Source organism: Helianthus annuus, chromosome 2, assembly GCF_002127325.2.
Source record: "Helianthus annuus cultivar XRQ/B chromosome 2, HanXRQr2.0-SUNRISE, whole genome shotgun sequence".
NCBI classification, from domain to species: Eukaryota; Viridiplantae; Streptophyta; class Magnoliopsida; order Asterales; family Asteraceae; genus Helianthus; species Helianthus annuus.
The window spans coordinates 138,030,119-138,055,449 of record NC_035434.2 but is presented as its reverse complement, the minus strand read 5'-3'; the positions used below and the strand labels follow the sequence as shown (position 1 = coordinate 138,055,449).

Below are 25,331 nucleotides of genomic sequence, written 5' to 3'. Positions count from 1 at the left end.
GCCGTTGAATCATCATTCGACTCAGGACCCCCATTAATCATACTATAGCCTCAATTTAAAACCTAATAGTTATGACCAAAATATGTATAAGCCCTTTAGCGTCTGATTTGTATTTATATTTGTCTATATGTCATTACACCGGCAGAACATATGTTAGAGACATACAAAATCAAACTGAGGAAATTTTAATAAAAAAAACATAAGCTAGTACAATATGCCATTAAATAAGGTCTTTAGTAAGTCCCATATTCGATACATGTTCTTTGAAAACTTTAGGTGGGAGACCTTTAGTCATCGGATCCGCAAGCATATCTTTAGTACTAATATACTCAATACAAATATTATTTTCCTCAACTCGTTCACGTACGAACAAGTATTTTGTATCGAGATATAAACCAGCTCCAGTCGAACTGTTACTGTTCGAGAAACTAACGGCAGCTGAATTATCACAGTAAAGCTTCAATGGTCTAGAAATGGAATTAACGATTTTGAGTCCAGTGATCAGATTTCTAAGCAACATTCCATGACAGGTTGCGTTGTAAACAGCAATGTAATCTGCCATCATCGTGGAAGTTGTAGTTAACTGTTGTTTATGACTCTTCCATGAGATAGGTCCGCCTGCTAACATAAAGATGTAGCCCGAAGTGGATTTCTTGTCATCTTTGCATTTGGCAAAGTCAGAATCAGAATAACCTACCATTTCTAAATGATCACTTCTTCTATAAGTCAGTTTATAGTCTTTCGTCCCTTGCAGATATCTGAGGACCTTCTTAGCTGCTTTCTAGTGATCTAGGCCAGGATTAGTTTGATAACGGCCTAGCATTCCAGCAATATAAGCGATATCTGGGCGAGTACAGACTTGAGCATACATCAGGCTCCCGACTACTGACGCGTAAGGTATCTGGCTCATTTGCTCCTTTTCAACCTCTGTTGTCGGACACTGGAATGAACCGAAAACATCTCCCTTAACTACTGGAGCGACGGAGGGTTTGCACTGTTGCATGTTGTAACGTGTAAGGACACGATCTATGTAGGTCTTTTGAGACAATCCTAAGATCCCTTTGTGTCTATCTCGGTGAATTTCGATGCCAATGACGTAAGAAGCATCTCCGAGATCCTTCATGTCGAAGTTATGCGAGAGTAACCGCTTCGACTCATGCAACATGTCTAAACTATTACTTGCCAATAGAATATCATCTACGTAAAGGACAAGTATAGTAAAGTTACTCCCACTCATCTTGAGGTAGGTGCATTGATCCACTTGATTCTTCATAAAACCTTGCCTCTTCATGACTTCATCAAACTTGAGATACCATTGACGTGATGCTTGTTTTAACCCATAAATGGATTTCTTCAACTTACAGACTAGATGCTCCTGACCTTCAGGTTTAAAGCCTTCAGGTTATTTCATGTAAACATCTTCGTCTAAGTCTCCGTTAAGGAAAGCAGTTTTGACGTCCATCTGATGCAGCTCTAAATCAAAATGAGCTACTAGGGCCATAACGATCCTTAATGAATCTTTACGAGAGACAGGTGAAAACGTCTCTTGATAATCAATTCCCTCTTTCTGAGTGTAGCCCTTTGCAACCAATCTCGCTTTATAGCGTTCAACGTTCCCATTCGGATCCAGTTTTGTTTTGAACACCCATTTACAACCTACAGGTTTGACACCGTTGGGTAATTCTACCAAATCCCAAACGTCATTTTTCTTCATGGATTCAAGCTCATCAATCATTGCTTTGTTCCATTCAAAAGACTGATCACTGCTAATGGCTTCATTATAAGAGATAGGATCATTGAGCTTTCCAGCATCCATTTCAGTCAGGTAGGTAACGTAATCATCCTAATTAGTAGCCCGTCTCTGCCTAGATGACCTCCTGAGTTAATTTTCGGGTTCAGCGTTGTCTTGGTTTTGAGCGTTTGATGTGCCTTCGTTATGAGGTATAATGGGTTCTGGTTGTGGAGATGGAGTTTGTGCAGTGGCTTCAGGTGCAGTTGCATGGGGTACAAGAGGAGTAAACGGAGTAATGGTAAGCGACGAGTCTCTCCCCCCCGCGTCTTGTACTTCTTGCAATTCTTCGTAAGGGTTGGTACTGCTCCCACTGACCTTGAAATCCTCCAGGAACGCAGCACGCTTGGTTTCAACAATACGGGTGACATGGGAAGGACAATAGAAACGATAACCCTTTGAATGATCAGGATACCCGATAAAGAAGCAGGTAACTGTTTTAGGATCAAGTTTCCTTAGGAAAGGATTATATAGTTTTGCTTCAGCAATGCAGCCCCATACTTTCATATATTTAAGACTCGGTTTCCTTCCTGTCCAAAGTTCATAAGGAGTTTTAGGGACAGACTTAGAAGGAACTCTATTGAGTATATGAACAGCTGCTTTTAATGCTTCAGTCCAGAGGAATAATGGTAAATTAGTGTTGGCTAACATACTGCGCACCATGTTCATAAGGGTACGATTTCTTCGTTCAGCGACACCGTTCTGCTGAGGTGTACCAGGCATGGTGTATTGGTTCACAATCCCCTGGCCCTTACAAAACTCATAAAATGGACCAGGAGCTTGACCCACATCAGTATGTCTTCCATAATATTCACCGCCTCTGTCTGATCTCACAACTTTAATCTGACGATCTAATTGCTTTTCAACTTCAGCTTTATAATCTTTAAAAGTTGTAAGAGATTCAGACTTTTCCTTTATAAGATACAAGTACATGTAACGAGAATAATCATCAATGAAAGTGATAAATGAAGTATGTCCTGTGATGCCAGCGATTTGATAGGGACCACTAATGTCAGTGTGAATGAGTTCTAATAAATTAGAGCTCCTAGTGGCACCTTTCTTATTCGCTGATGTCATTTTGCCTTTAAGACATTTGACACATGTTCCAAAATCAGTGAAATCGAGAGGAGGTAAGACTTCATCCTTCACGAGACGATTTAATCGTTTTCTTGAGATGTGGCCTAAACGTTGATGCCACAACATAGATGAAGTCTCTAAGTCTCGAATTTGTTTCTTTTCCATCTTTGTGAGTGATTCATTTATATTATATGACAACAAAGATTTGGAAAAATTATCATCTAGTTCTAATCTATAGAGACCACCATCCAGAATGCCAGTACCATAAACAACGGAATCATAGAGAATAGAGAGTTTGCGATGACCATGAGAAACGACAAAACCGTCCATGTCTAACTTTGGTCCTGATACAAGGTTCCGAGTTACCTCAGGAACATATAAGGTATCATAAAGTTTAATACATAAACCAGTTTTCAAAAATAATTGTAATGTTCCTATGGCCTTCACTTCTAATTCCCGATCATCCCCAACTTTAAGTGTTCTTTGGTTTCTTCCCAGCTTCCGGATTGTAAGGAATCCCTGAAGTGAATTGGTAACATGAACCATAGAACCAGAATCAAACCACCAAGAATTAGCAGGAACATTTAAATTAAAGGACTCAAGTATCACGAAAAAATCGTTACCTTTCTTAGCCAGCCACTCCTTGAAGTCAGGGCATTCCTTTTGCTTATGTCCTGTCTTCTTACAGAACTTGCAATAGGGTTTGCCTAAGGAGTTCTTAGAGCTGGAAGATGCATTTGTATTAGGATTTGGATTTGGCTTTTGAACCTTAGAAGCATCCTTTCTTTGATAATTGTGCTTCCTCTTCTTTGAGCTGGAGGTGGTGAAGTTTGCAACATCAGTAGTGCGATCCATCTTCATACGCTCTTCCTCCTGCACGCACATAGCGATCAGCTCACTCATCGTCCATTTGTCCTTCTGAGTGTTGTAATTGATCTTGAAAGCTTCATAGGACGAAGGAAGCGAAGTGATGATGAAGTGAACAAGAAAACCATCACTGATTTCCATCTCAAGGCCCTTCAGCTTATTGGCCATGTCATGCATCATCATGATGTGTTCGCGAATGCCGCTCCTCCCATCATACTTAGTTGTCACCAGCTTGAGGATAAGAGTACTGGCGTGTGCTTTTGATGTTCCCTTGAATTGATCCTCCACAGAAGCCAAATAGGTTTTAGCATCTTCAGAATCAGGAATGGCTCCTCTGATTGAGTTATGAATGGAGTGTTTCATGAACATGAGAGACATGCGGTTACAGCTAGTCCATTTATCATGGACTATCTGCTCAGCAGCAGTACTTGTGGCGGTAAGGTCCGCTGGCTTATTCTCTCTTAGGGCATAATCAAAGTCCAGGAGCCCAAGCGTAAGCATGAGAGCATCCTTCCATGCAGCAAAGTTATCACCAGTCAAAGGTGGAATCCCGCAATTGGGTGCTGATAATGGAAATAAGATGAGCAAGTTATGATACTAAGAAAGAAGTCCTAATGTGATCTAATGGGCTTGTGATACTAAGGCAGGCATAAATAATGACCATTTTAATTATGAAGCTGTGATAATGTCTATTACTAACATCAAAATAATAGACTTAGTGAAAAAATTCTACTTAAACGAAGACAAATCAGCTTTGGCCAGAAGTGTAATCATTTAAGTATGTGTGCAAAGTAATCGTGACAAATCAGCTTTGGCCAGAAATGAGACAATCACTTTAGTTATGCACTTGTCAAGCATGCTAAACATAAATGAATTAAATCAGCTTTAGCCAGAATTAAGACATTTCACGTTTGTAATGCATACTCAACATAGCTTTTCATAATACTTGAACAATAAATAGATGTATCAAATCAGCTTTGGCCAGAATTAATACATCAGAAGCTCATTCAAGTAAAGCTATTTTGGTTTTGCAAAAATTATCTGATTCTGATTAATTAATTAAGTGTTAACAAAACCAAGTATTTAATAGCAAACCACCTGTTAGCGCGGATCGAGACCTTGTGGTCTCGAGTGAGGTCTCGAGTCATGGTCTCGAGTCATGGTCTCGAGTTAGGTTTCGACTGAGTTTTGAGATCTCGAGTTAGTTATGAGGTCTCGAGTCGCAACCTTAGTCTCGAGTTGTAGCCTTATGGTCTCGAGTCGCAACCTTAGTCTCGAGTTATGACCTTATGGTCTCGAGTAGCAACCTTGGTCTCGAGTAGCAACCTTGGTCTCGAGTAGTACAGATTTGAGAGCCCTTATGATTTTGAGTCGAGACCTTGTGGTCTCGAGTCGAGACCTTGTGGTCTCGAGTCGAGATCTGATGGTCTCGATTCGCAGTCTGATGATCTCGAGTCCCTGTTAACAGCTGTTTTTGTGATGATAACTGAAAACTCGAAATTTTAGGAATTGTGGGATAGTGTTTCCTGTTTTATTGCTGATCTAAATTATCAAAAGATTTCGTAAATAATAACTGATTATCTCTTTAACAGTTTTCGAAAACTTTATTAGATAAAATTAAGATCAAAAACAGTAAAAACACCCACTAATCTAAATTACATTCCAAAAATTAGGGAATTTTCGAGTTTTCTTAGAACACTATGATGAACCCTAAAAAAATTATAAACATAATCTGGGATCCGAAACCTGAATTTCATTACTTTTATTAACAGATTTCGGATATTAATTTACTCATTAGTGATTTCGAGTAACAACAAATTTAACCCTTTATGATTTCGAGTCAATTTATCAAATAACCTTTTCCGAAGACAGGGATTTCGGCTCATTAGAACTCGAAAACAGTTTTGATTTTAAAGCTTAAAAAACTTTCGTTTTCCAGATTTTTGATCCCAGAATAATGGATATAAAACCAGAACTGATTAATCAACATATGCTCTGATACCACATGTTGGATCAGTTCTGTTTAAACATAATGGAAAACATGAATAACATACCTGTTACAGCAGACAGGCCGGTAGAGAATCCAGTCAGAGATGCAGCCATAGAGTTCGACATGATTGTCAGGATGATCTGGTTCCTCCTTAGGGTGTAAGGTGATGATGGTGAAGAACCGAAAGTAGGGTAGATTTCGGTTATGGGGAGAGAGACGAATTTGATGTTATGAGGGTTTGTAATTATGTAATTTTGTAACCCTTAAACTCTCTAATAATCCCCTTATTTATACACCCAAAAGGAAACCTAATTAGTTAATAAGGGTAATATGGTCCATCAACAATTACCAACTAATTATTAATAGGTGATTAATATATTTTGATCTAATATAATATAAATGATTATAAAAGCTACAAGATTAAATATTACATTAATAATATATTTAATCTCACAATAAACATTTGTTTGGAAGAAATATGCACTCCAAACTATTGAATGAGCAATTCAATCATGTGTGTTCTTAATTCTAATTTTCACATTAATTCTTAGTTGATGAGAAAATAACTTTGGTTGAAAGAAATAACCGCATGTAAATGACTTGGATTTCAGCTTCCCAAATTTTCTGTTGAGGCAAATCTTTTATGATCAAATCTGATACTCGAATGCAAACAATTATATAATTATATAATAACTTATAAAAAAAGACCCTAGGCATCTCCTTAAAAGCTTAGATCGAAAGCCTTTCTTTTCCCCTAAAGAATGAAAAGACCCTTGGCTTATGAGTTAATAGTTGTTGTTTTTACATTGAAGAAGTTAGCACAAGTCAAAATTTTCGTAATTTATTTAGGTCCAAGTCTTTTTTTAACAACCATTTGAATTAACTTTGTATGTAACTAAATTTCATCAGTCATCAAAATGCCTTATAAATAATAAATAATTGTTGTTGCCTTATAAACTAATAGTTAATGTTTAAACATCTGAGAAGTTGTCTCAAATGGTTTTTTAGTTATTAGCCACAATGCTTAAAAACTAATAGTTGATAAACTGAAGTTAGCCCAAGTCAAAATTTTCATAATTTATTGCTCAAGTGTTTTTTTTTTTTTTTTTTTTTTGTTATTAACCATAACCGAAGTGACTTAATGCGAATTACAAAAACCAATCAATTATCAAAATGCCTTAAAAGAAAATCGGCCCGGTTGAGGTTTTGGTTAAAGCTCAAAACCAAACCGAACTAACCCATCTCATGCACACTCTTAAAACTAAGTGTTATGTTGTGTTCCCGCTACATCGCGCGGGCACTCCACTATATATATAGGGGTTGGTTAACGCACAATATTCCTTAACGTACGTTGCGTACGAGATGGAATTACACTTGTTATAAAACTCAAAACCCTAATCACGCATGTTGAAAAAAAACATAATTATGCATGTTGAAAACCATAATCACGCATAAACATAATCACGCATGTACAAAATTAGAAATCGCACATGGGGTCAAACCCTAATCATGTTATAAAACTAATCACAGATGTTATTATTTCATCTCGTATGTATTGTACATCAAGGGATATTATATATATTTTACACTTTCACTAACTCTCTCTCTCTCTCTCTCTCTCTCTCTCTCTCTCTCTCTATATATATATATATATATATATATATATATATATATATATATATATATATATATATATATATATATATATATATATATATATATATAGGGAGGGGCTCATGCGAGAACCGCCCTTATTGTGAGAACCGCGAGAACCAATGTGAACACAACCTAAAATAGCTAAAAAAACCTAACCCCCACCCCCCCCCCCCAAAAAAAAAAAAAAAAAAAAAAAACCTAAACCCCCTCCCCCACCCCCCAAAAACCTAAACCCCCCTCCCCCAAGCTAAAATGCTAAAAACTAAACCCCCAAAAAACCTAAAAAAATCTAAAAAAATAAAAAAAAATCTATATTTTTTTTAATATTTTTTATGCTCAAATCGCTACTTTTAGTGGCAAAAAAAATATTTTTTTAAAAAAAAAATATTTTTTTTTTGCTTCGAAAAGTGGCGATTTTTATATAAAAGATATTAAAAAAAAAATTTTGTGTGATTTTTAGCTATTTTTAGGCATTTTTGATTTTGTTCACATTGGTTCTCGCGGTTCTCGCAATAAAAGGTGGTTCTCGCATGATCTTCTCCCTGTATATATATATATATATATATATATATATATATAATATCTGAATATCTGCTTTTGTTAGAATAGAATGGTGTATCCAAACCTAATTGGTCGGTTTGTGGGGCATATGGGGCGTGTAAAAAGGAATAATTAGAAATAGCAGGTCGACCAATGACAGGGCGTGTGAAGTTTCTGGTGAGAGTGGAACTCATTCACGAAATAAAGTGTTCAACGTTTCACCATCTTATACTGAGTTTCACAAACATACTTGTAAAAAACTTCACTAGCGTTTTTTTCTTTTCAAAAGAAGTAGACTTGTGATGGTCATAAATTAGCTAATCTACTCAAATTAGCTTCACAACTACACAAATATACATTAGAGTTCTGATGCATCTACAATCTCTATGTGTTTTTGTTAACTTCCAAACTATGGAAAACATTCACATAATACATAGGGTATCCCTCTTTGTAAGTTATAAATTGGCAATGCATTTCATTTTCCCGTTTGATGCTTTCAAAGTTTGCATTGATGCTGTTACAAACTAACTGATGGATATAAACAGATTGCAAGTCCTTCCATTAATTTAAATTAATGATGAAGGAACTGTATCATCTATGCAAGATTGATACATAATCGTTCTTGTGTTAACGTACACTTTATTCAAGTGTAAAAGAAAATGTAACAAACTAAGGAATCATAAAAACTGAAGAGAAATTGTGTGATAATCACCAAGATAACAAGGAGGTTGTAAAGTATATTAATTACCCCGTAGTTTTGAAAACAAAACACCAATTATTGAAGGAAAATATAAAGATCTATTTTTTAACGGTAAATTTGGATCACTAACGGATTACTAGAGTATCATCGTGCCACTAGCGAAACCACCCGATCATATCCATCTCCACTAGACAATAATGTGTATACACCAATTAAGGAGGAAACTCAATAATTAATTCGGGAAAAAATCCACTTTGGAAATCGAACCCATAACCTAATGGTCATAAGTCTGATTCACCACCAAGATGTCATTAGGCTATAATGCTATGGGCTATAAAAATCTATTATATAGTTTGAAACTGAATCCCCTCAAATAGGAAAGCTTCTTAAACATTCTTTTTTGGTCGGCTATATGTATGGGTGTGGGGATTCTTTAGCTATCCCATGCCATCCCATCCTTAAACCTCACTCATCCCCAACCCCCCCCCCCCCCCCCCCCCCCCCTTATAAATATCTGAAAGAAAAAGAAAGCAAGAAAGTGGTACACCTAAGACAAAATATTAAAAAATCTAGTTGTGTAAACTGGTGTGGTATATACATCAACATCAGTGGCTGGTGGTGGGTGGTTCAGTATCTCACCGCCGCATCATCATCTTCACTGCAAGCTTTTCCGACAATCCAGCTTGTTCTTCCTCCACAAGCAATCATATCAACCAACCCAACTTTTATAAACAAAGTGAAAGACTGCTGTGTTCATAATTCTTTCATTAGGGTTTTGTGTTCTTTGTAATCTGAGTGCAAAAAGATTGGTGCTTTTGGCTTCAACTCCCGAGGAAATCAAGACTCTTTCTTGGGCCATATTCCATAAGCATCATTAAAGGTTTCTTTTATATTCTTGTATCTTGTTTGTTCATCTTCAATCTTTTATTTCATGTGGTTGATCAAGTCATTTTAACAAGTTTTTCTTTCTGGGAATGTTGATTTTGGGTTTATAGATTACTCCAATTTAACAAGAAACGATTTTTAATATATTAATTTCATTATATGAGATTGATCTTCTTGCTAGATTTTTAATTAAACCAGTTTATATTTATTAAAATAATTATTATTTAATGTACCATTAATTAATTACTATTGTTTATTGTTATTAATCTATCTCTAGTTTGAATACTAGAATACTAACATTTTATTATTATGGTTTCCAGTTATATATAATACACAAAAAAAAAAAGTTTAATTCTTTTTATCGTTTTTCACATTAAAAACTTCCTTGGCGTTTAATTAGTAAGTCTCTTTTAGTTGAATTTTCAATACTATATATGTATAAATCACAAGCATATTTCCATGTTCACAAAGTAAAGTTCTTGTGTATTCTGATAATGCATTATTATCAGGTTTTCACTTTTGTAGAGTGGTAGAATACTTGAGTGGCTTCCAAAGGAAAAGAACACTTGATTTATCTTGCTTATAAAGTAATAGTAGGGTTATTTTCCATGTGAAATGCATGGCAAATGCTTGATGTTTCATTTGCTCACATGAGGTTGATTTCTTTTGGCATACAAAGTTTTTTTATTTTGTTTAAAGGATAAAATAACTAATTTACCGGTACAATTAGAAGCTGAGTTTCTAGCATAGTTTGAAAGAGTGTTGTTAGAACTTCAAAGTTAATTGGTTATATACAATACAATTAAGATAACCAGTAGGAATGAAGAAAACTTTAAAAACTTCATAAAATGATGATTTTGTCTTCTCCTTGATTAAAACATTATTTGCATTTATAAGAATATGTAATGTTGAAGGAGGATCAAGAAATATGATCTTTTTGTTTTCAACAAGAATGGGGAAAACATTAAAGAGTTAGGCAGATAGGATGTTGAAGTTAATTATTTTCATGTCTACCCACTTTATATATCTTTCTCTACATCTTCTGTTAGATTGTTAGTTAATGTGTGCATTCTTGATCTCGATTTTAACTTACTTTGGTAATTAATCTCTAACATGGTTAAGCATGAAACAAGTGTAGATTGCTAGTTTTCATAGTTCATCTTGCATCTGTGTCATTTAAAAACTATTTTAGAAATTCAAACTGTTACAAACACACAATCGACTTGTTTATTTTTACGCAAGATGATATCGATTTTACTGATATGGATATTCCATGCAAGATAGGATACAAGATCAATATGAATAGGATATATTTCAATCAATGAAAATTGATGGTGTATTTTCTCCATTTCAGATTTTCTACCCATAATTAAGTTGAAGAATATGAATAACTTTTCACATGTTCCTCCCGGTTTTAGATTCCACCCAACGGATGAAGAACTTGTAGATTACTACCTCAGGAAAAAGATTGCGTCGAAAAGAATTGATCTTGATGTTATCAAAGACATTGATCTCTATAGGATTGAGCCATGGGACCTTCAAGGTGCTTCAGTTCATCATGTACTAAATTGGAGGTTCCTAAATATTTGCACTCCAAAACAATTAGTTGATACATTTCTAAGTTGTTTGCTACAACTTAAATATGTGTAACTAATACATGCCATGGATGCAACATTTTCAGAACCCAAATTGAACACATTTTATATAGTTGTTCTAATCATTTTATATTATTTGAACAGATTTATGCAAGCTAGGAACTGAGGAGCAAAATGATTGGTATTTCTTTAGCTACAAGGATAAGAAGTACCCAACAGGAAATCGCACGAATAGAGCCACAAAAGCTGGCTTTTGGAAAGCCACTGGAAGAGATAAGGGCATATACTCCAAGAACAATTTAGTTGGCATGAGAAAGACCTTGGTGTTCTACAAAGGTCGAGCACCAAATGGACAGAAATCAGATTGGATAATGCATGAGTATAGACTAGAAACAAATGAAAACAACACTTCTCAGGCAAGCTTTCACATATCTTTTTCTAATGTGGCTGTCCTTTGTAGATTAATTAGATAAGATAGTCTTAACATCCATCCGGATGAAATTAAGCAAACTTTTAAACAAACAAACAAACAAACAAACAAACCTACCATAGTAAGATCCACTCATAGTAGGGACTTGGGAGTGTGAGATAAGGGCAAACCTAAGCAACTTTTGTAAACTCAATAACCAAAGTTGACATGTGTATCTGATTCCTGATTCAATCTAGTTTTATGCATGCTTCTATTGAACTTTTGAGATGTGTATCATTTTCTGTCTTGAAAGAAAACATGTTCACAAGTGAAAATGCTTTAATTTGGTTATTTTCTTTGTGGTACTTGCCTTCAAAATCAAGAAGCTACTACAATGTTAAGTTTTACAGTGATGAAGTTAATTAATAATGTCCTTGTTTGCAACAGGAAGAAGGATGGGTTGTATGCAGGGCATTCAAGAAGGGAATAACGACTGTTCGTAGGATGGATGAATACCATTCGTTGTGCCGGTTTGATGATCAAGTTTCATTCATGCCAAATTTTGAACCACCAAGGATAACTAATCCTTACACTTCAACTAGTTCATACCATCACCAGTTCCTTGCAAAATCGGAGCTCGATCAATTGCATTACAACTTACATCAAGATCACCCCTTCCTTCAACTTCCCCAACTAGAATCTCCCAACATTCAACATACCCCTGCTCCCAATTTTCAACCAACAACTCAACAGTTGAACATCAACTTGCTTTATGGTAACAGTGGTGAACAAGATCTTCAAGTGACTGATTGGCGGTTACTTGATAAATATGTTGCTTCACAGCTTACTAATGATCAAGAACCTTCTAAACCTCTTCCATCTCCCGATATGTCTGAACATATACACCTGCTTTTATGTGAGTCTAAGAGCGAAGAAATGACATCAGAATGTGCTTCAATATCTACCTCTACTTGCCAGGTTGATCTTTGGAAGTAATGAACTAACAAAAAAGAATTGAGTTTCTAACTACAGTTACCAAATAAGGGGAGAAAGATGCTAAATATATATTGGCGAAAAACTGTCATGTAGTGGTCTTTATCATATTAATTTGTCAGTCTAAGCATTGTTTAGTAGATATGTATGTAATTCATATTACACATCTCTAATTATGTATGTGTGTACTTTGATTGTTTTGGTTTGTTAAGACTAATTAACAAAGATATGGAAGTGCTTAATTAATGTATTGTTTCTTTTATACGAATTTGCAGCGGAAAGGTTTTGTGCAGTGGGATTGAATTTGGTATTTGTGTTATCATATGCAAGTGATCCGAATTGGATATTTATGATGTTGAGTATCGATGAATGAGTGCAAATGATTAAAGGGACAATTCTTACAGGAAATGAGAATGTCTTGATGTCCGACATAGTTGCCGGTAAACTTGAATAAATACATTGAGTTTTGTCCGACATTGTTAAGACTAATTAACAAAGATATGGAAGTGCTTAATTAATGTATCGTTTCTTTTATTTTTGTTTCAGCTCATAATTAAGTTAATGTTTGTATCAAAGTTAACGGGTTCCCAGGACCATGGGGATCGAGAGCGAAGATGAACACACCCGTACTTGTAATCACCACATACATTGCATTACTTCATTGTAAACAAATGCAACAAACAGAAACAGAACTATAACTAACCGAAAGAAACTTGATATCGAACTTATGAAACTTCAACGACGAGTCACTGTTTGATTGATAAACTTCATTGCATACATAATCGGAATAATGGAGCCCTATTTATACTTGCCGAATAGGTGTGTTGTGATGGCGCACGTTGTTAAGCGAAGAGATAGGTATATTCCCCTTGATAACCGCTTTAAAGTTATATCCACAATCACACTGGTTCGCATGAAACAAGGCCCAATACTCCATGACCCAACATAACCTAATTGACTTAATGTTTTCCGACACAACTGATTGTTTTGGTGGCCTCCTGTCACACCTCAAAAATATCGCAACGGAAATACAAATGTGGCGGTGACGGAGGTTGGTACCCATAAATATCTTTGTGGACGATGTAATGTTTATTTTGGACATACAACTTAATTAAAACATAATATTTAAAGTGTTAAACATAAACACAACATAATTTAGTTGTTTGATCCCTTATGGATCTTAATACAAACGGTCACATATTGTTTTAAAAGTTTTCCAAAACGTTATTTATTACGCCATTGCATCAACAACCACAAAACAAGCCAAAATCCCGAAGCGAAACTCATGTACCTGAAGAACACGTAAAAATCAAGTGTCAACACAAATAAGTTGGTGAGTTCACTTATTCAAATTACAATCATTTTGTTTAAGGAAAGTTTTCTTGTTATGAATTTTCATGTCAAAACCATTCATATATTTTAAGAAAGTCAAATCAAATTTCCTTATTAAAAATTCAACGATCAGTTCTCTGGTCGCAAGCGTTTTCTCAAAACTTACGACACAACTCATCTTCCCAAGGGTTTATATATATATTAAATTTCTAGCATCAAGTTTTCAGATTCATAGGGTTGCAAGGCCTATGAGCTATACATTAACAATAAGGTTATAATCAATGCTAGACAATCACAGAATATCAATTCGTCGTTTGACTTAACACGGAACTACCGGTCACAATGGGGTAGTCAACCCGGGAGATCTATCAACAAGTCTATGCATACTGGTATTAATGATTAAACGGCTAATTCGCGCAAAATACCTCAATTTGGGTCACTTATGATGTCTGCCTCATGGAGAATATATATATATAGGGTAGGGTTCATGCGAGAACCACCTTTATTGCGAGAACCGCGAGAACCAATGTGAACATGGGGCAATTTTGTAAATATCCAAACAATTATTAAAAGACGCACCTGATGTCAGACTTCAATCATATATTCAATTATAATCAATATAGCCTTTCACGTCCAAACTATCCACAGGCTCTACACATTCTCTCAATCTCTCCACTCCATCTATCTGCATTTCATTCTGATTACATACGAATCTCTCAAAATTTCACCATCACCAGTTCGTCGATTACAATCGATTCACCGTATCGAAGCATTTGGATTGACATTCTATCGGAGATTTGAGATTTTACAAGCATATATTTCAGATTTTGTCATACAATCGAGGTTAGTTCCCAATATTTTGAACAAAATTAGTCGTATAAACTTTGTTACGAACATAATCACAGATCGTACTTGTTTTCTTACTATCATAATTAGGGCAACATGATTGTAAACACTATGGATTTATAATCCGTTCGCAATTAGGGCTAATTAGGGCAACGTGATTACAATAATAGTCAATATGACAGTATATTAAGGGATAACCATCGGAATCGCAATACAATCGCCGGAATATGTGGTGTATCATTGATAATGTGCATTGTAACATAGATATTGTGCAATGGAACATATATACTTTGTGCATTATAACATTTATATTGTCATCTAAATCGAGCATGTTTGCAAGTTTATACAAATCATTTGTGCTTTTTTTTATATGATATATATTACATCGTTTGCATATTGTTGATACGAAATTCGTGTTGTATTGTGTGATATATTGGTATGCACATGTGCATATGTTGACATCATAAGTTTATCACAGAATATGTTATTAAGGTAATGTTTGGTATTATATATGCACATGTGCATAAATTGTAATAATAAGTCAATATGCACATGTGCATAGTTTGCAATAACATGTGAATAATGTATTTTAGTTTTATTTTGATGTAACGTATGGTTATGCATATATGCATTTCATGTTAAATTATGTTAATAAGATGTTGTTGTGTGATATATGCATATATACATATATGCACATGTGCATAGATTTACAAAATATGTTATTATGCACAGGCGCATAATTTGTGATATTATGTTATTGATATATTTAACAGCTATTAAGGTATTTAACATTTTTGAACATGTTAATTGTAGATCATCAATTGAAAAAAAAATCGGAAATTTTTTTTTTTTGAAGAAAGTCACATATGTATTAAAATCAAGAGATGAAAGATCGTCAAAAATGCTAGACGCAGACACGGACGCAGACGCAGGCGCAACGAAAGAGAATACGAATAATAAACAAAAAGGTTATATTATGTTGATTATTTATAATTCTTATTTTGATTGATCAGTAATTAAATATGTTTTTATGCACATGTGCTTCATTGTATTAATGTTTTTTTGCTGATAGTATACTGTGTATAAACATGTTAAGTTTATAAATGAAGATGTGAAAAAAACGAGGAAGGATGTGCACAAGGACATTAATAGGAGGATTAGCAAGCGGAAACAAGAGGAAACAACAAATGAAGGTTTTGTTGAAGTTCGCACGACAAATAATAGAAGGTTATCAACATTAAAAGCCGATAGTGACAAGGATGTCAATAAGGCAGATAACACTATTGTTGATGGTATGTGTTATTTATTTTATTTTTTAAATAAACTTTAAGATGCACGTGTGCATTAGTATGTAAGAACATCTCATAACATGTGTTATTGCGTTTGCACATGTGCATATAATGTGTGGATAAACATGTTCAATGAAAGAAGGGATATCAGCAAAAAGAGTTAAGAAACTAGCAAAAAGATCAACATCACAAATAGTTGAAACAATCGCATAAAAGACAGAGAGTAAAGAAATTGTTAGAGGGACAGAATGTAAAAAAAATTGTTAGAGCTGTCAACTGGAGATATATACGGACACGTTTGTTGCCACATCAAATGTTGATGGAGTTGGACGCAATGTCTAAAAAACAGAAGGTTGTAGTTAAAAAAAATGGGGTTTGGTAGTATTTTGAATTTAAAACGGACAACTTACCATCAAATTTGTCATATTTTGTGATGGATAAGTTTAGAGGGAAAGAGATGGTCATTAAATTGGATGTTGGTAACATAAAGGTGGACGAGGATGTAATTAGTGGGTTGTTGGGGTTAAAGAACAGTGGGGTTGTTTTAAACTGTCAACGGAAAGAGAAAATGAAAGGAAAAAAAGGACGAAACAAAGAAAGACAAAAAATGTGCATAGTTATGTACATCTGTAAACTTTGACATAATGGGTTATTAAGGTCATTCATGCTAATGTACATGTGCATAATTATGCAACATGCACATGTGCATAATTTCCAGAATATGTTAATAAGGTCGTTTATGTTGATGCACATGTGCATAATGTATATAGTGATAATAAACTTAAAATTAATGCACATATTCATTGATAATTTATGTTTATTGATCCTACTTTTTATTTTATTTTATTTTATTTTGTTTATTATTGAAGATCAACAATGGAAAAAATTAAAGAAAGCATCTTTTTTTGAAACCAAGGGATGAAAGGTCAATTAAAATGCCGGATGGAATGGAATATGATTACACGACGGTTAAACAAAAAGGTAAAAAGGTTGATTAATGTTTGATGATCCAGATGGGAGTTTATGCACATGTGCATCCCTTTATTAAATTCATGTTAAATGATATCACTTATGTAAACACATTAAATATATCGTGCAGGTGCGCAAGAAGAAACAAACACAAAAAAAGGCAGGAAATTAAACGAACTCGTGATGAAACCCCCAAAAAAAGGAGGTTACGTGTTGAAACGTAAAAAAGGAGGTGACGGAGTGCGTGCGGTAAAGAACAAGAAGTTGGCAAGATCAACGGTAACGGCGATGGTTGATACTGATGACCATATGGTTGTATTCAGATTCAACATAGGGTATCCAATATAGCATGCCATTAGGTGTAGAATGTACAATATTTGTAATTGTTCCTGTAGTGTAGAATGTACAACACTTGTAATTATTTGTAATTGTTCATTTGTAATTGTTCATGTATACATAAAAAGTAAAACATATAACATTCTAATTAATAAGGTATATGGCATGTGTACGCACGTGTTCAACATTTATTCGGTGATGATTACGGGGCGTTGGTAATGTGATGCACATGTGCATAACGTTATGTACTGATGGTTAACAATTTATTTGTGATGATCATGGATTGTTATCAATATAATGCACATGTGCATGATTATGTAATATATGAAAATAAAAGTAATGAATGTAAGAAATAACAGTTATTGTTTAATGTTTATTAGTGATGATTATTGGGTGTTGATAATGTGATGCACATGTGCATAATTATGTACTGTTGGTTAACAGTTTATTTTTTTGATGATTACATATGGTTGTCAACATAATGCACATATGCAGGATTACATGATGTATGAAAATATAAGTAACTTATGTAATAAACCAATTGTTTGTTTAATGTTTAATGATAAAAAAGAAAAGGGTTGATAATTAAACATGGATTATGGTGTAAAATTACAAATTAAAGCCTTGAAAAGAAACTTGGAAATCTTAGCTGAAAAAAAAAACGATAGAAAGAAAATTAAAGCAATAGGGGATCATGTATCCATAGATTCATAACATCATTTCTTTCTACAACTCCTCTTTTTATTCTTCATGCCCTTCCCTTTTTTTGTATTTTACTTCCTGAGTGTTACAACCTGCACTTTGATTTTCGACCACAACTAGATCGTCACCCCTTAGAGCTGCTGCTTGCATTCTCATTTCCATGGCCTGCAGCTTGACCCTGTCCACCACCATCATCTTTCTTAATCTCCACATGTGGGAAGCTGTTCTCCAGCGTCTCATCACCAATATCGACATCTTCTTCCCCTGCTTCCTTCTTGTTTTTCTTATTCCCCTCAACCTGAATTCAACACAACCATTCAAATAAAACAACAAGCAATTCTTCCAGTTTTCCAACAATTGAAAAGCTTACATCATCAATGTCGACCGTTGCGTTGTTTACTAAAAGTGCTTGCCTTTTCGTCTTACTCACTAGTTTCTTACAGTTGGTGACAAACCGATCGAGCTCCCAGAGCATTTCTGTGTCCAAAGCCTCTATGTCAAGTTCTATTTCATCACCCACTTGCGCCAACGGATCGTTCCTCTTACGTACGATCTGCAACAACTGTGGCATCTTCTCTGGTGGCTTACTTTGCAGCCATAACCCAATTTCTGTTTCTCTTCCATGTTCATGTCCCTCTTGTTCGGATCCTTGGCTCTAGGCTTGGGCAGCTTCGGCACAGTTCCTCGTGTCGCAGTTGATGACGGTTTGATCTGTTCTGGTTCTGGTTCTGGTTCTGGTTCTGGTTCTGGTTCCGCAGCCTGCATTAGCGATGGCTCCGCATAGGCGGCTGAACAACAGGTGGGACGATCGGTTTAGATGTAGTCGAGTGATTTTGCTTGTTTAAAACAGGAGCAACGGGGTCACTAAATTTTGGCTTCTTGGATCTCTCAGGCGTCTGTATATCGTCCCACGAACTTCAATCGAATTCATATACAGCAGAAAACTCATTCACACGCTGATTAGTAGGCAATTTCGCCTGAATCGGTCTAAAAAGCATCTCGAAATAGGACAGCAGCTGATGAGCCATTCCATGAACCTCATCCGTCTTGGGGTTATAAAGCATCGCATTCTCAAACACCAACCGAACATCGGAGGCAAAATCAAGTGGACTAGAATACATATTCTTGGACAAATTCAACTTAACCAAACCCAAGTCCAGTAGTATAGGTTTATCTGTAAAAGTCGACTTATTTTCCGAGTGCCAACCCCACCCATATTGACCCGTCTTCATTCTGGTGTCTCTCAGCAGTGCCAAAAGCTGCATAAACTCCACCCATGCCTCCCCGGTTGTCGGCTTGTTCTTCCATTTGCAATCCCACATAGTCAACTCCCCTATTTTTTTGTAGTTGTCCGCCACCCAAGACCCTTTGTTTGCTGCCATTCTGTACATAATTGGATAATTATCCATAAGATTCAATACCACTCGAGGAAGACGACTCGCCACTGCTTGAACTGCTCGATCCGCTAGAGCTGCTGCTTGCATTCTCATTTCCATGACATGCAGCTTGACCCTGTCCACCACCATCATCTTTCTCAATCTCCACATGTGGGAAGCTGCTCTCCAGCATCTCATCGCCAATATCAACTCCCCTATTTTTTTGTAGTTGTCCGCCACCCAAGACCCTTTGTTTGCTGTAATTCTGTACATAATTGGATAGTTATCCATAAGGAACTTGTTCATAATCCACACATCAACGACATAGTCTAATTTTCAACATAATGCACATGTGCATATAATTTAATACAATATCATTTGCAATCAACATAATGCACATGTGCATATAATTTAATACAACATCATTTACAGTAAATATAATGCACATGTGCATATCATTTAATACAATATCATTTACAAAGTATATACATCATTTACAGTCAACATAATACCTTTTAGTCACAAATCGAATGAATTGCAACTCTTGATGTTATGTATTTATAGGTGTATTGTGTCTGTCAACTCTATTATCGGAAGATGGACCAACAATGTCACCAACAATGTCTGCATCAGATGTATGAGAAGGATTATCAGAGAATGTATGAGGAAGAACATCAGATGTAAATGGTGATGTAGAGGATGCTGTAAACACCGTTTCCGGCTGTCACCGCTGTGAAATCCGGTGTGTTACATGATTGCCGTCGTAAACACCGTGCCTAATTTATTTGGCTAAATCCGATGTAAATTAAAGATTTATATATGAACCTTTTACCTGAGAAGATACCACTTGGCTAAAAATTCACCATCACTTCTGACCTGCAACTACCACCAAACACCAAACAAGAATGCCTAATTTATTTGGGATTCGAATAGAATAAAACCTGCTGGAGTATGCTATATGTAAAATTGAATTACTTACAGCAGCCATCGTCCTGTCATTGCAACTTGTTTCGATTCCAGAACAACCGAATAATCTTTCAAAATGAGATTCGAATCAAGGGCAAATCATAAATTGAAATCATAGCATAAACATCTGAATTGGATTCGAAAACTAAAACCATCAGATGTCGTAGGTTCAACTCCAACACGAGATGAGTCAGACGAAGCCATGTGTAGCCGAAATCAGTATCCCAACGCCGTAATCAGTATCCTAATCGAATCCCCTGTAAGATCGCCGCCGTGAAACTCATCGCCGTAGATCTCCGTCGCCGATTAAGCAAAATCTCCAGCGAAACCCTAGATTGTGAATGACGATGGTGAACAGGGGCTGAAATAAGAGGAGAGCGTGTTTTTTTATTAAATGTCATTTAATTACAAATTTGCCATGTGTTCACATTGGTTCTCGCGGTTCTCGCAATAATGGGTGGTTCCTAACGGATCTTTATCCTATATATATATATATATATATATATATATATATAGGGGAAGGTTCATTTGAGAAGAAATTTAATGTGAGGTGAAAAAGAAGAAAGGGCATATTAGTAAAATGCTATTTAATTTATAACTCATATCATTAATTTTTCTCACTTTAATTAATTATCCTACATATAATCTACAAAATCTACACATATCAAAATTTTCCTACATATACCCTACACATTATAGAATTTTATCCTACACAGTCGAAATTTATCCTACACACCTCGAAATATATCCTACACAACTCGTGATTTATCCTACACAACTAGTAATTTATTCTACACTTTAAATTAAATTGTTTTTTTTTTAATTTGAAAAAAGTATATATTTTGAAAAGGAGTTATAAATTTAATTTAGCTAGTTATTAAAAGGGAAGAATACACATTAATGATTTATGTAAGTTTACCAATATACCCTTATATTAAAATTAAATACAAATATTAATGAAGTAAAATGAAGCATTCTTATTGGTTTAAACTTCTTCTTTTTTCTTCTTACAAAAAAATTCTTCTCATTTGAACTCTCCAGTATATATATATATATATATATATATATATATATATATATATATATATATATAATGTAAGTATTTATAGAAAACCCACTTTAATTTAGAAAACCCGGGAAACTCAAAGCTCCCGAGATTTTTTTTTTTTTGAAAAAATTTACACATGTTATATACATGTTTTTAAGGGTTTTGGGCAAAAAAATCAAAAAAGCGCCGAGTAGATATTTTAAAAAAAATAAACAAGTTTTGGTGTAACACATGTTACAAATATGTCAGATGAATGTAACATGCGTTACACCAAAACTTGTTTATTTTTTTTAAAATATCTACCTGGCGCTTTTTTGATTTTTTTTTCCCAAAACCCTTAAAAACATCTATATAACATGTATAAATTTTTTCAAAAAAAAAAAACATCGGGAGCTTTGAGTTTCCCGGGTTTTCTAAATTAAAGTGGGTTTTCTATACATCCTTCCCCTATATATATATATATATATATATATATATATATATATATATATATATATATATATATAGGGTAGGGATCCTAAGAGAAGTCCACCCTATATGAGAAACTTGAGAAGCATTCTGGACCACACATTTTTCTAAGCCTTTCGTAATATACACATATGTATAGTTTAAAATTGACTATATACATATATGTATATTGAGTTATACACATATGTATATAGTCAATTTTAAACTATACATATTTGTATATTACGAAAGGCTTAGAAAAATGTGTGGTCCAGAATGCTTCTCAAGTTTCTCAACTAGCCTATCACTTCTCACATGATCCTTATCCTATATATATATATATATATATACATATATATATATATATAGTGGAAGGGTCAAATGAGAAGAAAATTTTTGTAAGAATAAAAAGAATAAGTTTTAAACCAATAGAAATGCTCCATTAAGTTCATTTAATATGTGTATTTAATGTTACTAATAAGGGCATATTGGTAAATTTCTAATTGTAATTAATTAACTAATTTATTAAACTTGTAACTCCCATTTTAAATATATTCTTTCAAGATAAAATAATTTAGGGTGAATGACAATTTTCGACATGTGTAGGATAAATTTTAGTATGTGAAGGATAAATATTAGTAAGTGTAGGATAAATTCTTAAATGTGTATGATAAATTTATATATGCGTAGGGTAAATTTCGGTAAATGTAAGACATATGTAGGATAAATTTTGAAATGTGTAAGATAATTTTTTTTTTTTGCTTTATTAATGAGAGATAACATAATTAATGGAAGGAGTTATAAACTATTTATTTTTTTACCATTATGCCATTTTTTCTTTTTCTTCTCACATTAAATTTCTTCTCAAAGGAACCTTCCCCTATATATATATATATATATATATATATATATATATATATATATATATAGGGCTAGGATAAACGAAAACCCACTCCAGTTGACTAAACCCTGAAAACTCATTAATAACCATTGATTAGAAGAGATGGATGGTTGTGATGTGTTTGAGTATTATCTCTCTTACTTTTTATTAAATTAATCATTAAATAATACATGTAAGGGTAAAATGGGAATGGAGAGTTACAAATATATTCTTGGGAAGATGCAACACTTGACTTCTGACTTCCTTTTGATGTAACACATAATTCAAAATACATATTAAAAAAAAGAAAAAGAAAATTGTTATGACAAATCCTCCTTAGTTTCTCGTGCATCTTTTTCTTATTAAAAAAACACTACAATCTGTATATCACCCTAATATTCATTCATGAGATGATGGCTTTTTTTTTAATTCATATGTAACATTTTACAAAAAAAAAAAAATACAAAAAATAACGTTACATTTTCTGTATAAATTCAAAAAATGTAAACACCCAGTAAACAAGAAAATGCTTGCTTTTTTTACCATTTAAAGGATATCCACATACAAAAAATGTAACACTTTGTTTCTGTAACATACACTTTATTTTTACAATAATCAAAAAACGTGTAACAATTCACTTTATTTTTTGTAACGGGCATTATTTCTATAACACAAAAAAATGTAACATGCATTTTTGTTTTGATTGATTGTTACATTTCTAACACACAAAAAAAAGTGTAACAACATACTTTGTTTCTGTAACAGTCACTTTATTTTTACAATAATCTGAAAAAAAAAATGTAAAAACACACTTTATTTTTACAACAATCTAAAATAGTGTAACAATGCTCTTTATTTTCAGTAACATACATTATTTATGTAACACGAAAAAATGTAACATGCATTATTTATTTGATTGTTACATTTCGTAACTAAAACACAAAGAATTGTTATGAGAATTGTTACATCGAAAATAAACTTCATTAACAATAATCCAACATAAGTAATGTAACTTGCAATGTTACAAAATGTATATAAAAAATCTAACTTCATTAACAAGAATCCAATAACAACAGATTTTTTAGATTCAATCATCATAACAGTAAACAAAGAAAGGTAACATTATAATCCAATACATAAGAACTTAAAATCAAATTGTTTCCATTTTTCAGATCTGAAAACAAAATTTACACAAAAATTGATAAAATCGGTAATAAAAAACAACATATACAGAAAATAAAAAATTAAAAACATTCATCTTCTTGAACAAAAAAATAAAAAAAGTTGTAGATCTACAAAACACAAAAAAAAAAAGATCTACAAAACACAAAAAATTGCAAATCTAAAAAAAACTGAAAACAAACATACTTAGATCTGGTAGATCTGGTAGCATCTTTTCGGAGCATCTTCAACCGTAGCATCTGGAGCATCTTCAACCGTTATCTGAAGCATCATCTTTTGGATCTGGATCATGATTCGAAGCATCTTTTTTGGTTCGGGGCATCATTTTGGTTTGGAGCATGTGGATGATGATCTTTTGATGTTCATATGTAGCCATGGAACCAAGCCACCATGTGATCCAAGCCACCATGATGTTCATATGTTCATATGTGGATGATGATCTTTTGATGTTCATAACTTCAAAAAAAAAAATCAAGATACATAAAAATGATGTTATGGAAAACGAAGATCCGGCCACTAAAAAAATCATCAGATCTACAAAAAAAAAAAAAAAAAAAGATAAAGACATTCTTATAACTTTCACCGGATTTGTTGACCACGGCCGGATCTTGAAACCACCATCGGATCTTGAAACCCTTGTCGAGGAACTACCCGAGCCCACCTTACAAATCTATCGAACCACTCAAAGCACTAAATCAACCAAGAAAACCAGTGGTTTTGGTGATGATTTGTGGTGGATCGATGGATATCTCGTACGCCAAAAAACCGGATCTTGAACTACACCGTCACCGGATTGTTAAGATTGTAGATCTAGAGTTTGGGTGGTTGATTATGAAGGGTTTTAATAAGAACAAGAATTTTTTTGTTTCAAACCTTAGATCTGGATGGTTATCCATAGAGAGAGAAAGAGAGAGAAGTGTGTGTGGTTTTGTGGTGATGAGGAGAGAAGAATGAGATGGGGTATAATTAATATGTCAGCACGAAGCTTTTCATGTCTAGTGCAAAATTCCAAAATTACCCTTTATTTCATATTTTACATAAATGTTGTGGAGGCTTCTAGTCCACACAATTGAGTTTTCTAGGTTTTCTTAACTGGAGTGAGTTTTCTCATTATAATTAGCCTATATATATATATATATATATATATATATATATATATATATGTAGGGGACCGCTAAAATGAAAACCACGTCCAGTTGTAAGAACTGCGCGAACCACTTTCTTGCCATTAGATCAAGATGATGGATGGATGAGATTAAAACTATTTAAAAATAATATAAAGTATTTTTTGTCTTATTATGTCTTTAATATTTTAATTGAAAATGGTATTTAAGTAAAATTACTCTTTTTGTCTTTTTATATATATTATATTTAATTGCCTTTTTGTCCAATTCATTAATTACTTTTTATTACTTTTATTTTTTAAACATAATTTCTTTATTAAAAATATTTTTAAA

The 25,331-nt window shown here is 33.9% G+C and overlaps 1 protein-coding gene and 1 pseudogene across 1 annotated transcript; one reads left to right on the top strand and one right to left on the bottom strand.

Annotated features, from left to right (window-relative positions):
- Positions 1-9,159: 9,159 nt before the first annotated feature.
- LOC110922937 (NAC domain-containing protein 7) lies at positions 9,160-12,761 on the top strand. Its single transcript, XM_022167132.2, has 4 exons — positions 9,160-9,499; positions 10,859-11,047; positions 11,244-11,515; positions 11,956-12,761. Exons 2-4 carry the CDS (start codon positions 10,888-10,890, stop codon positions 12,502-12,504), a joined length of 981 nt encoding a protein of 326 aa, XP_022022824.1. The 5' UTR covers positions 9,160-9,499; positions 10,859-10,887; the 3' UTR covers positions 12,505-12,761.
- A 5,327-nt stretch (positions 12,762-18,088) lies between these two features.
- Positions 18,089-19,624, bottom strand: LOC110896832 (annotated as a pseudogene).
- Between the last annotated feature and the right edge of the window lie 5,707 nt (positions 19,625-25,331).

Bases quoted from the DNA above. Each gene is read 5' to 3' on its own strand.
- LOC110922937 (XM_022167132.2), top strand. From the start codon at position 10,888: ATGAATAACTTTTCACATGTTCCTCCCGGTTTTAGATTCCACCCAACG. The intron at 11,048-11,243 runs GTGCTTCAGTTC...TTATTTGAACAG, and splicing joins TGAGCCATGGGACCTTCAAG to ATTTATGCAAGCTAGGAACT. The intron at 11,516-11,955 runs GCAAGCTTTCAC...TGTTTGCAACAG, and splicing joins ATGAAAACAACACTTCTCAG to GAAGAAGGATGGGTTGTATG.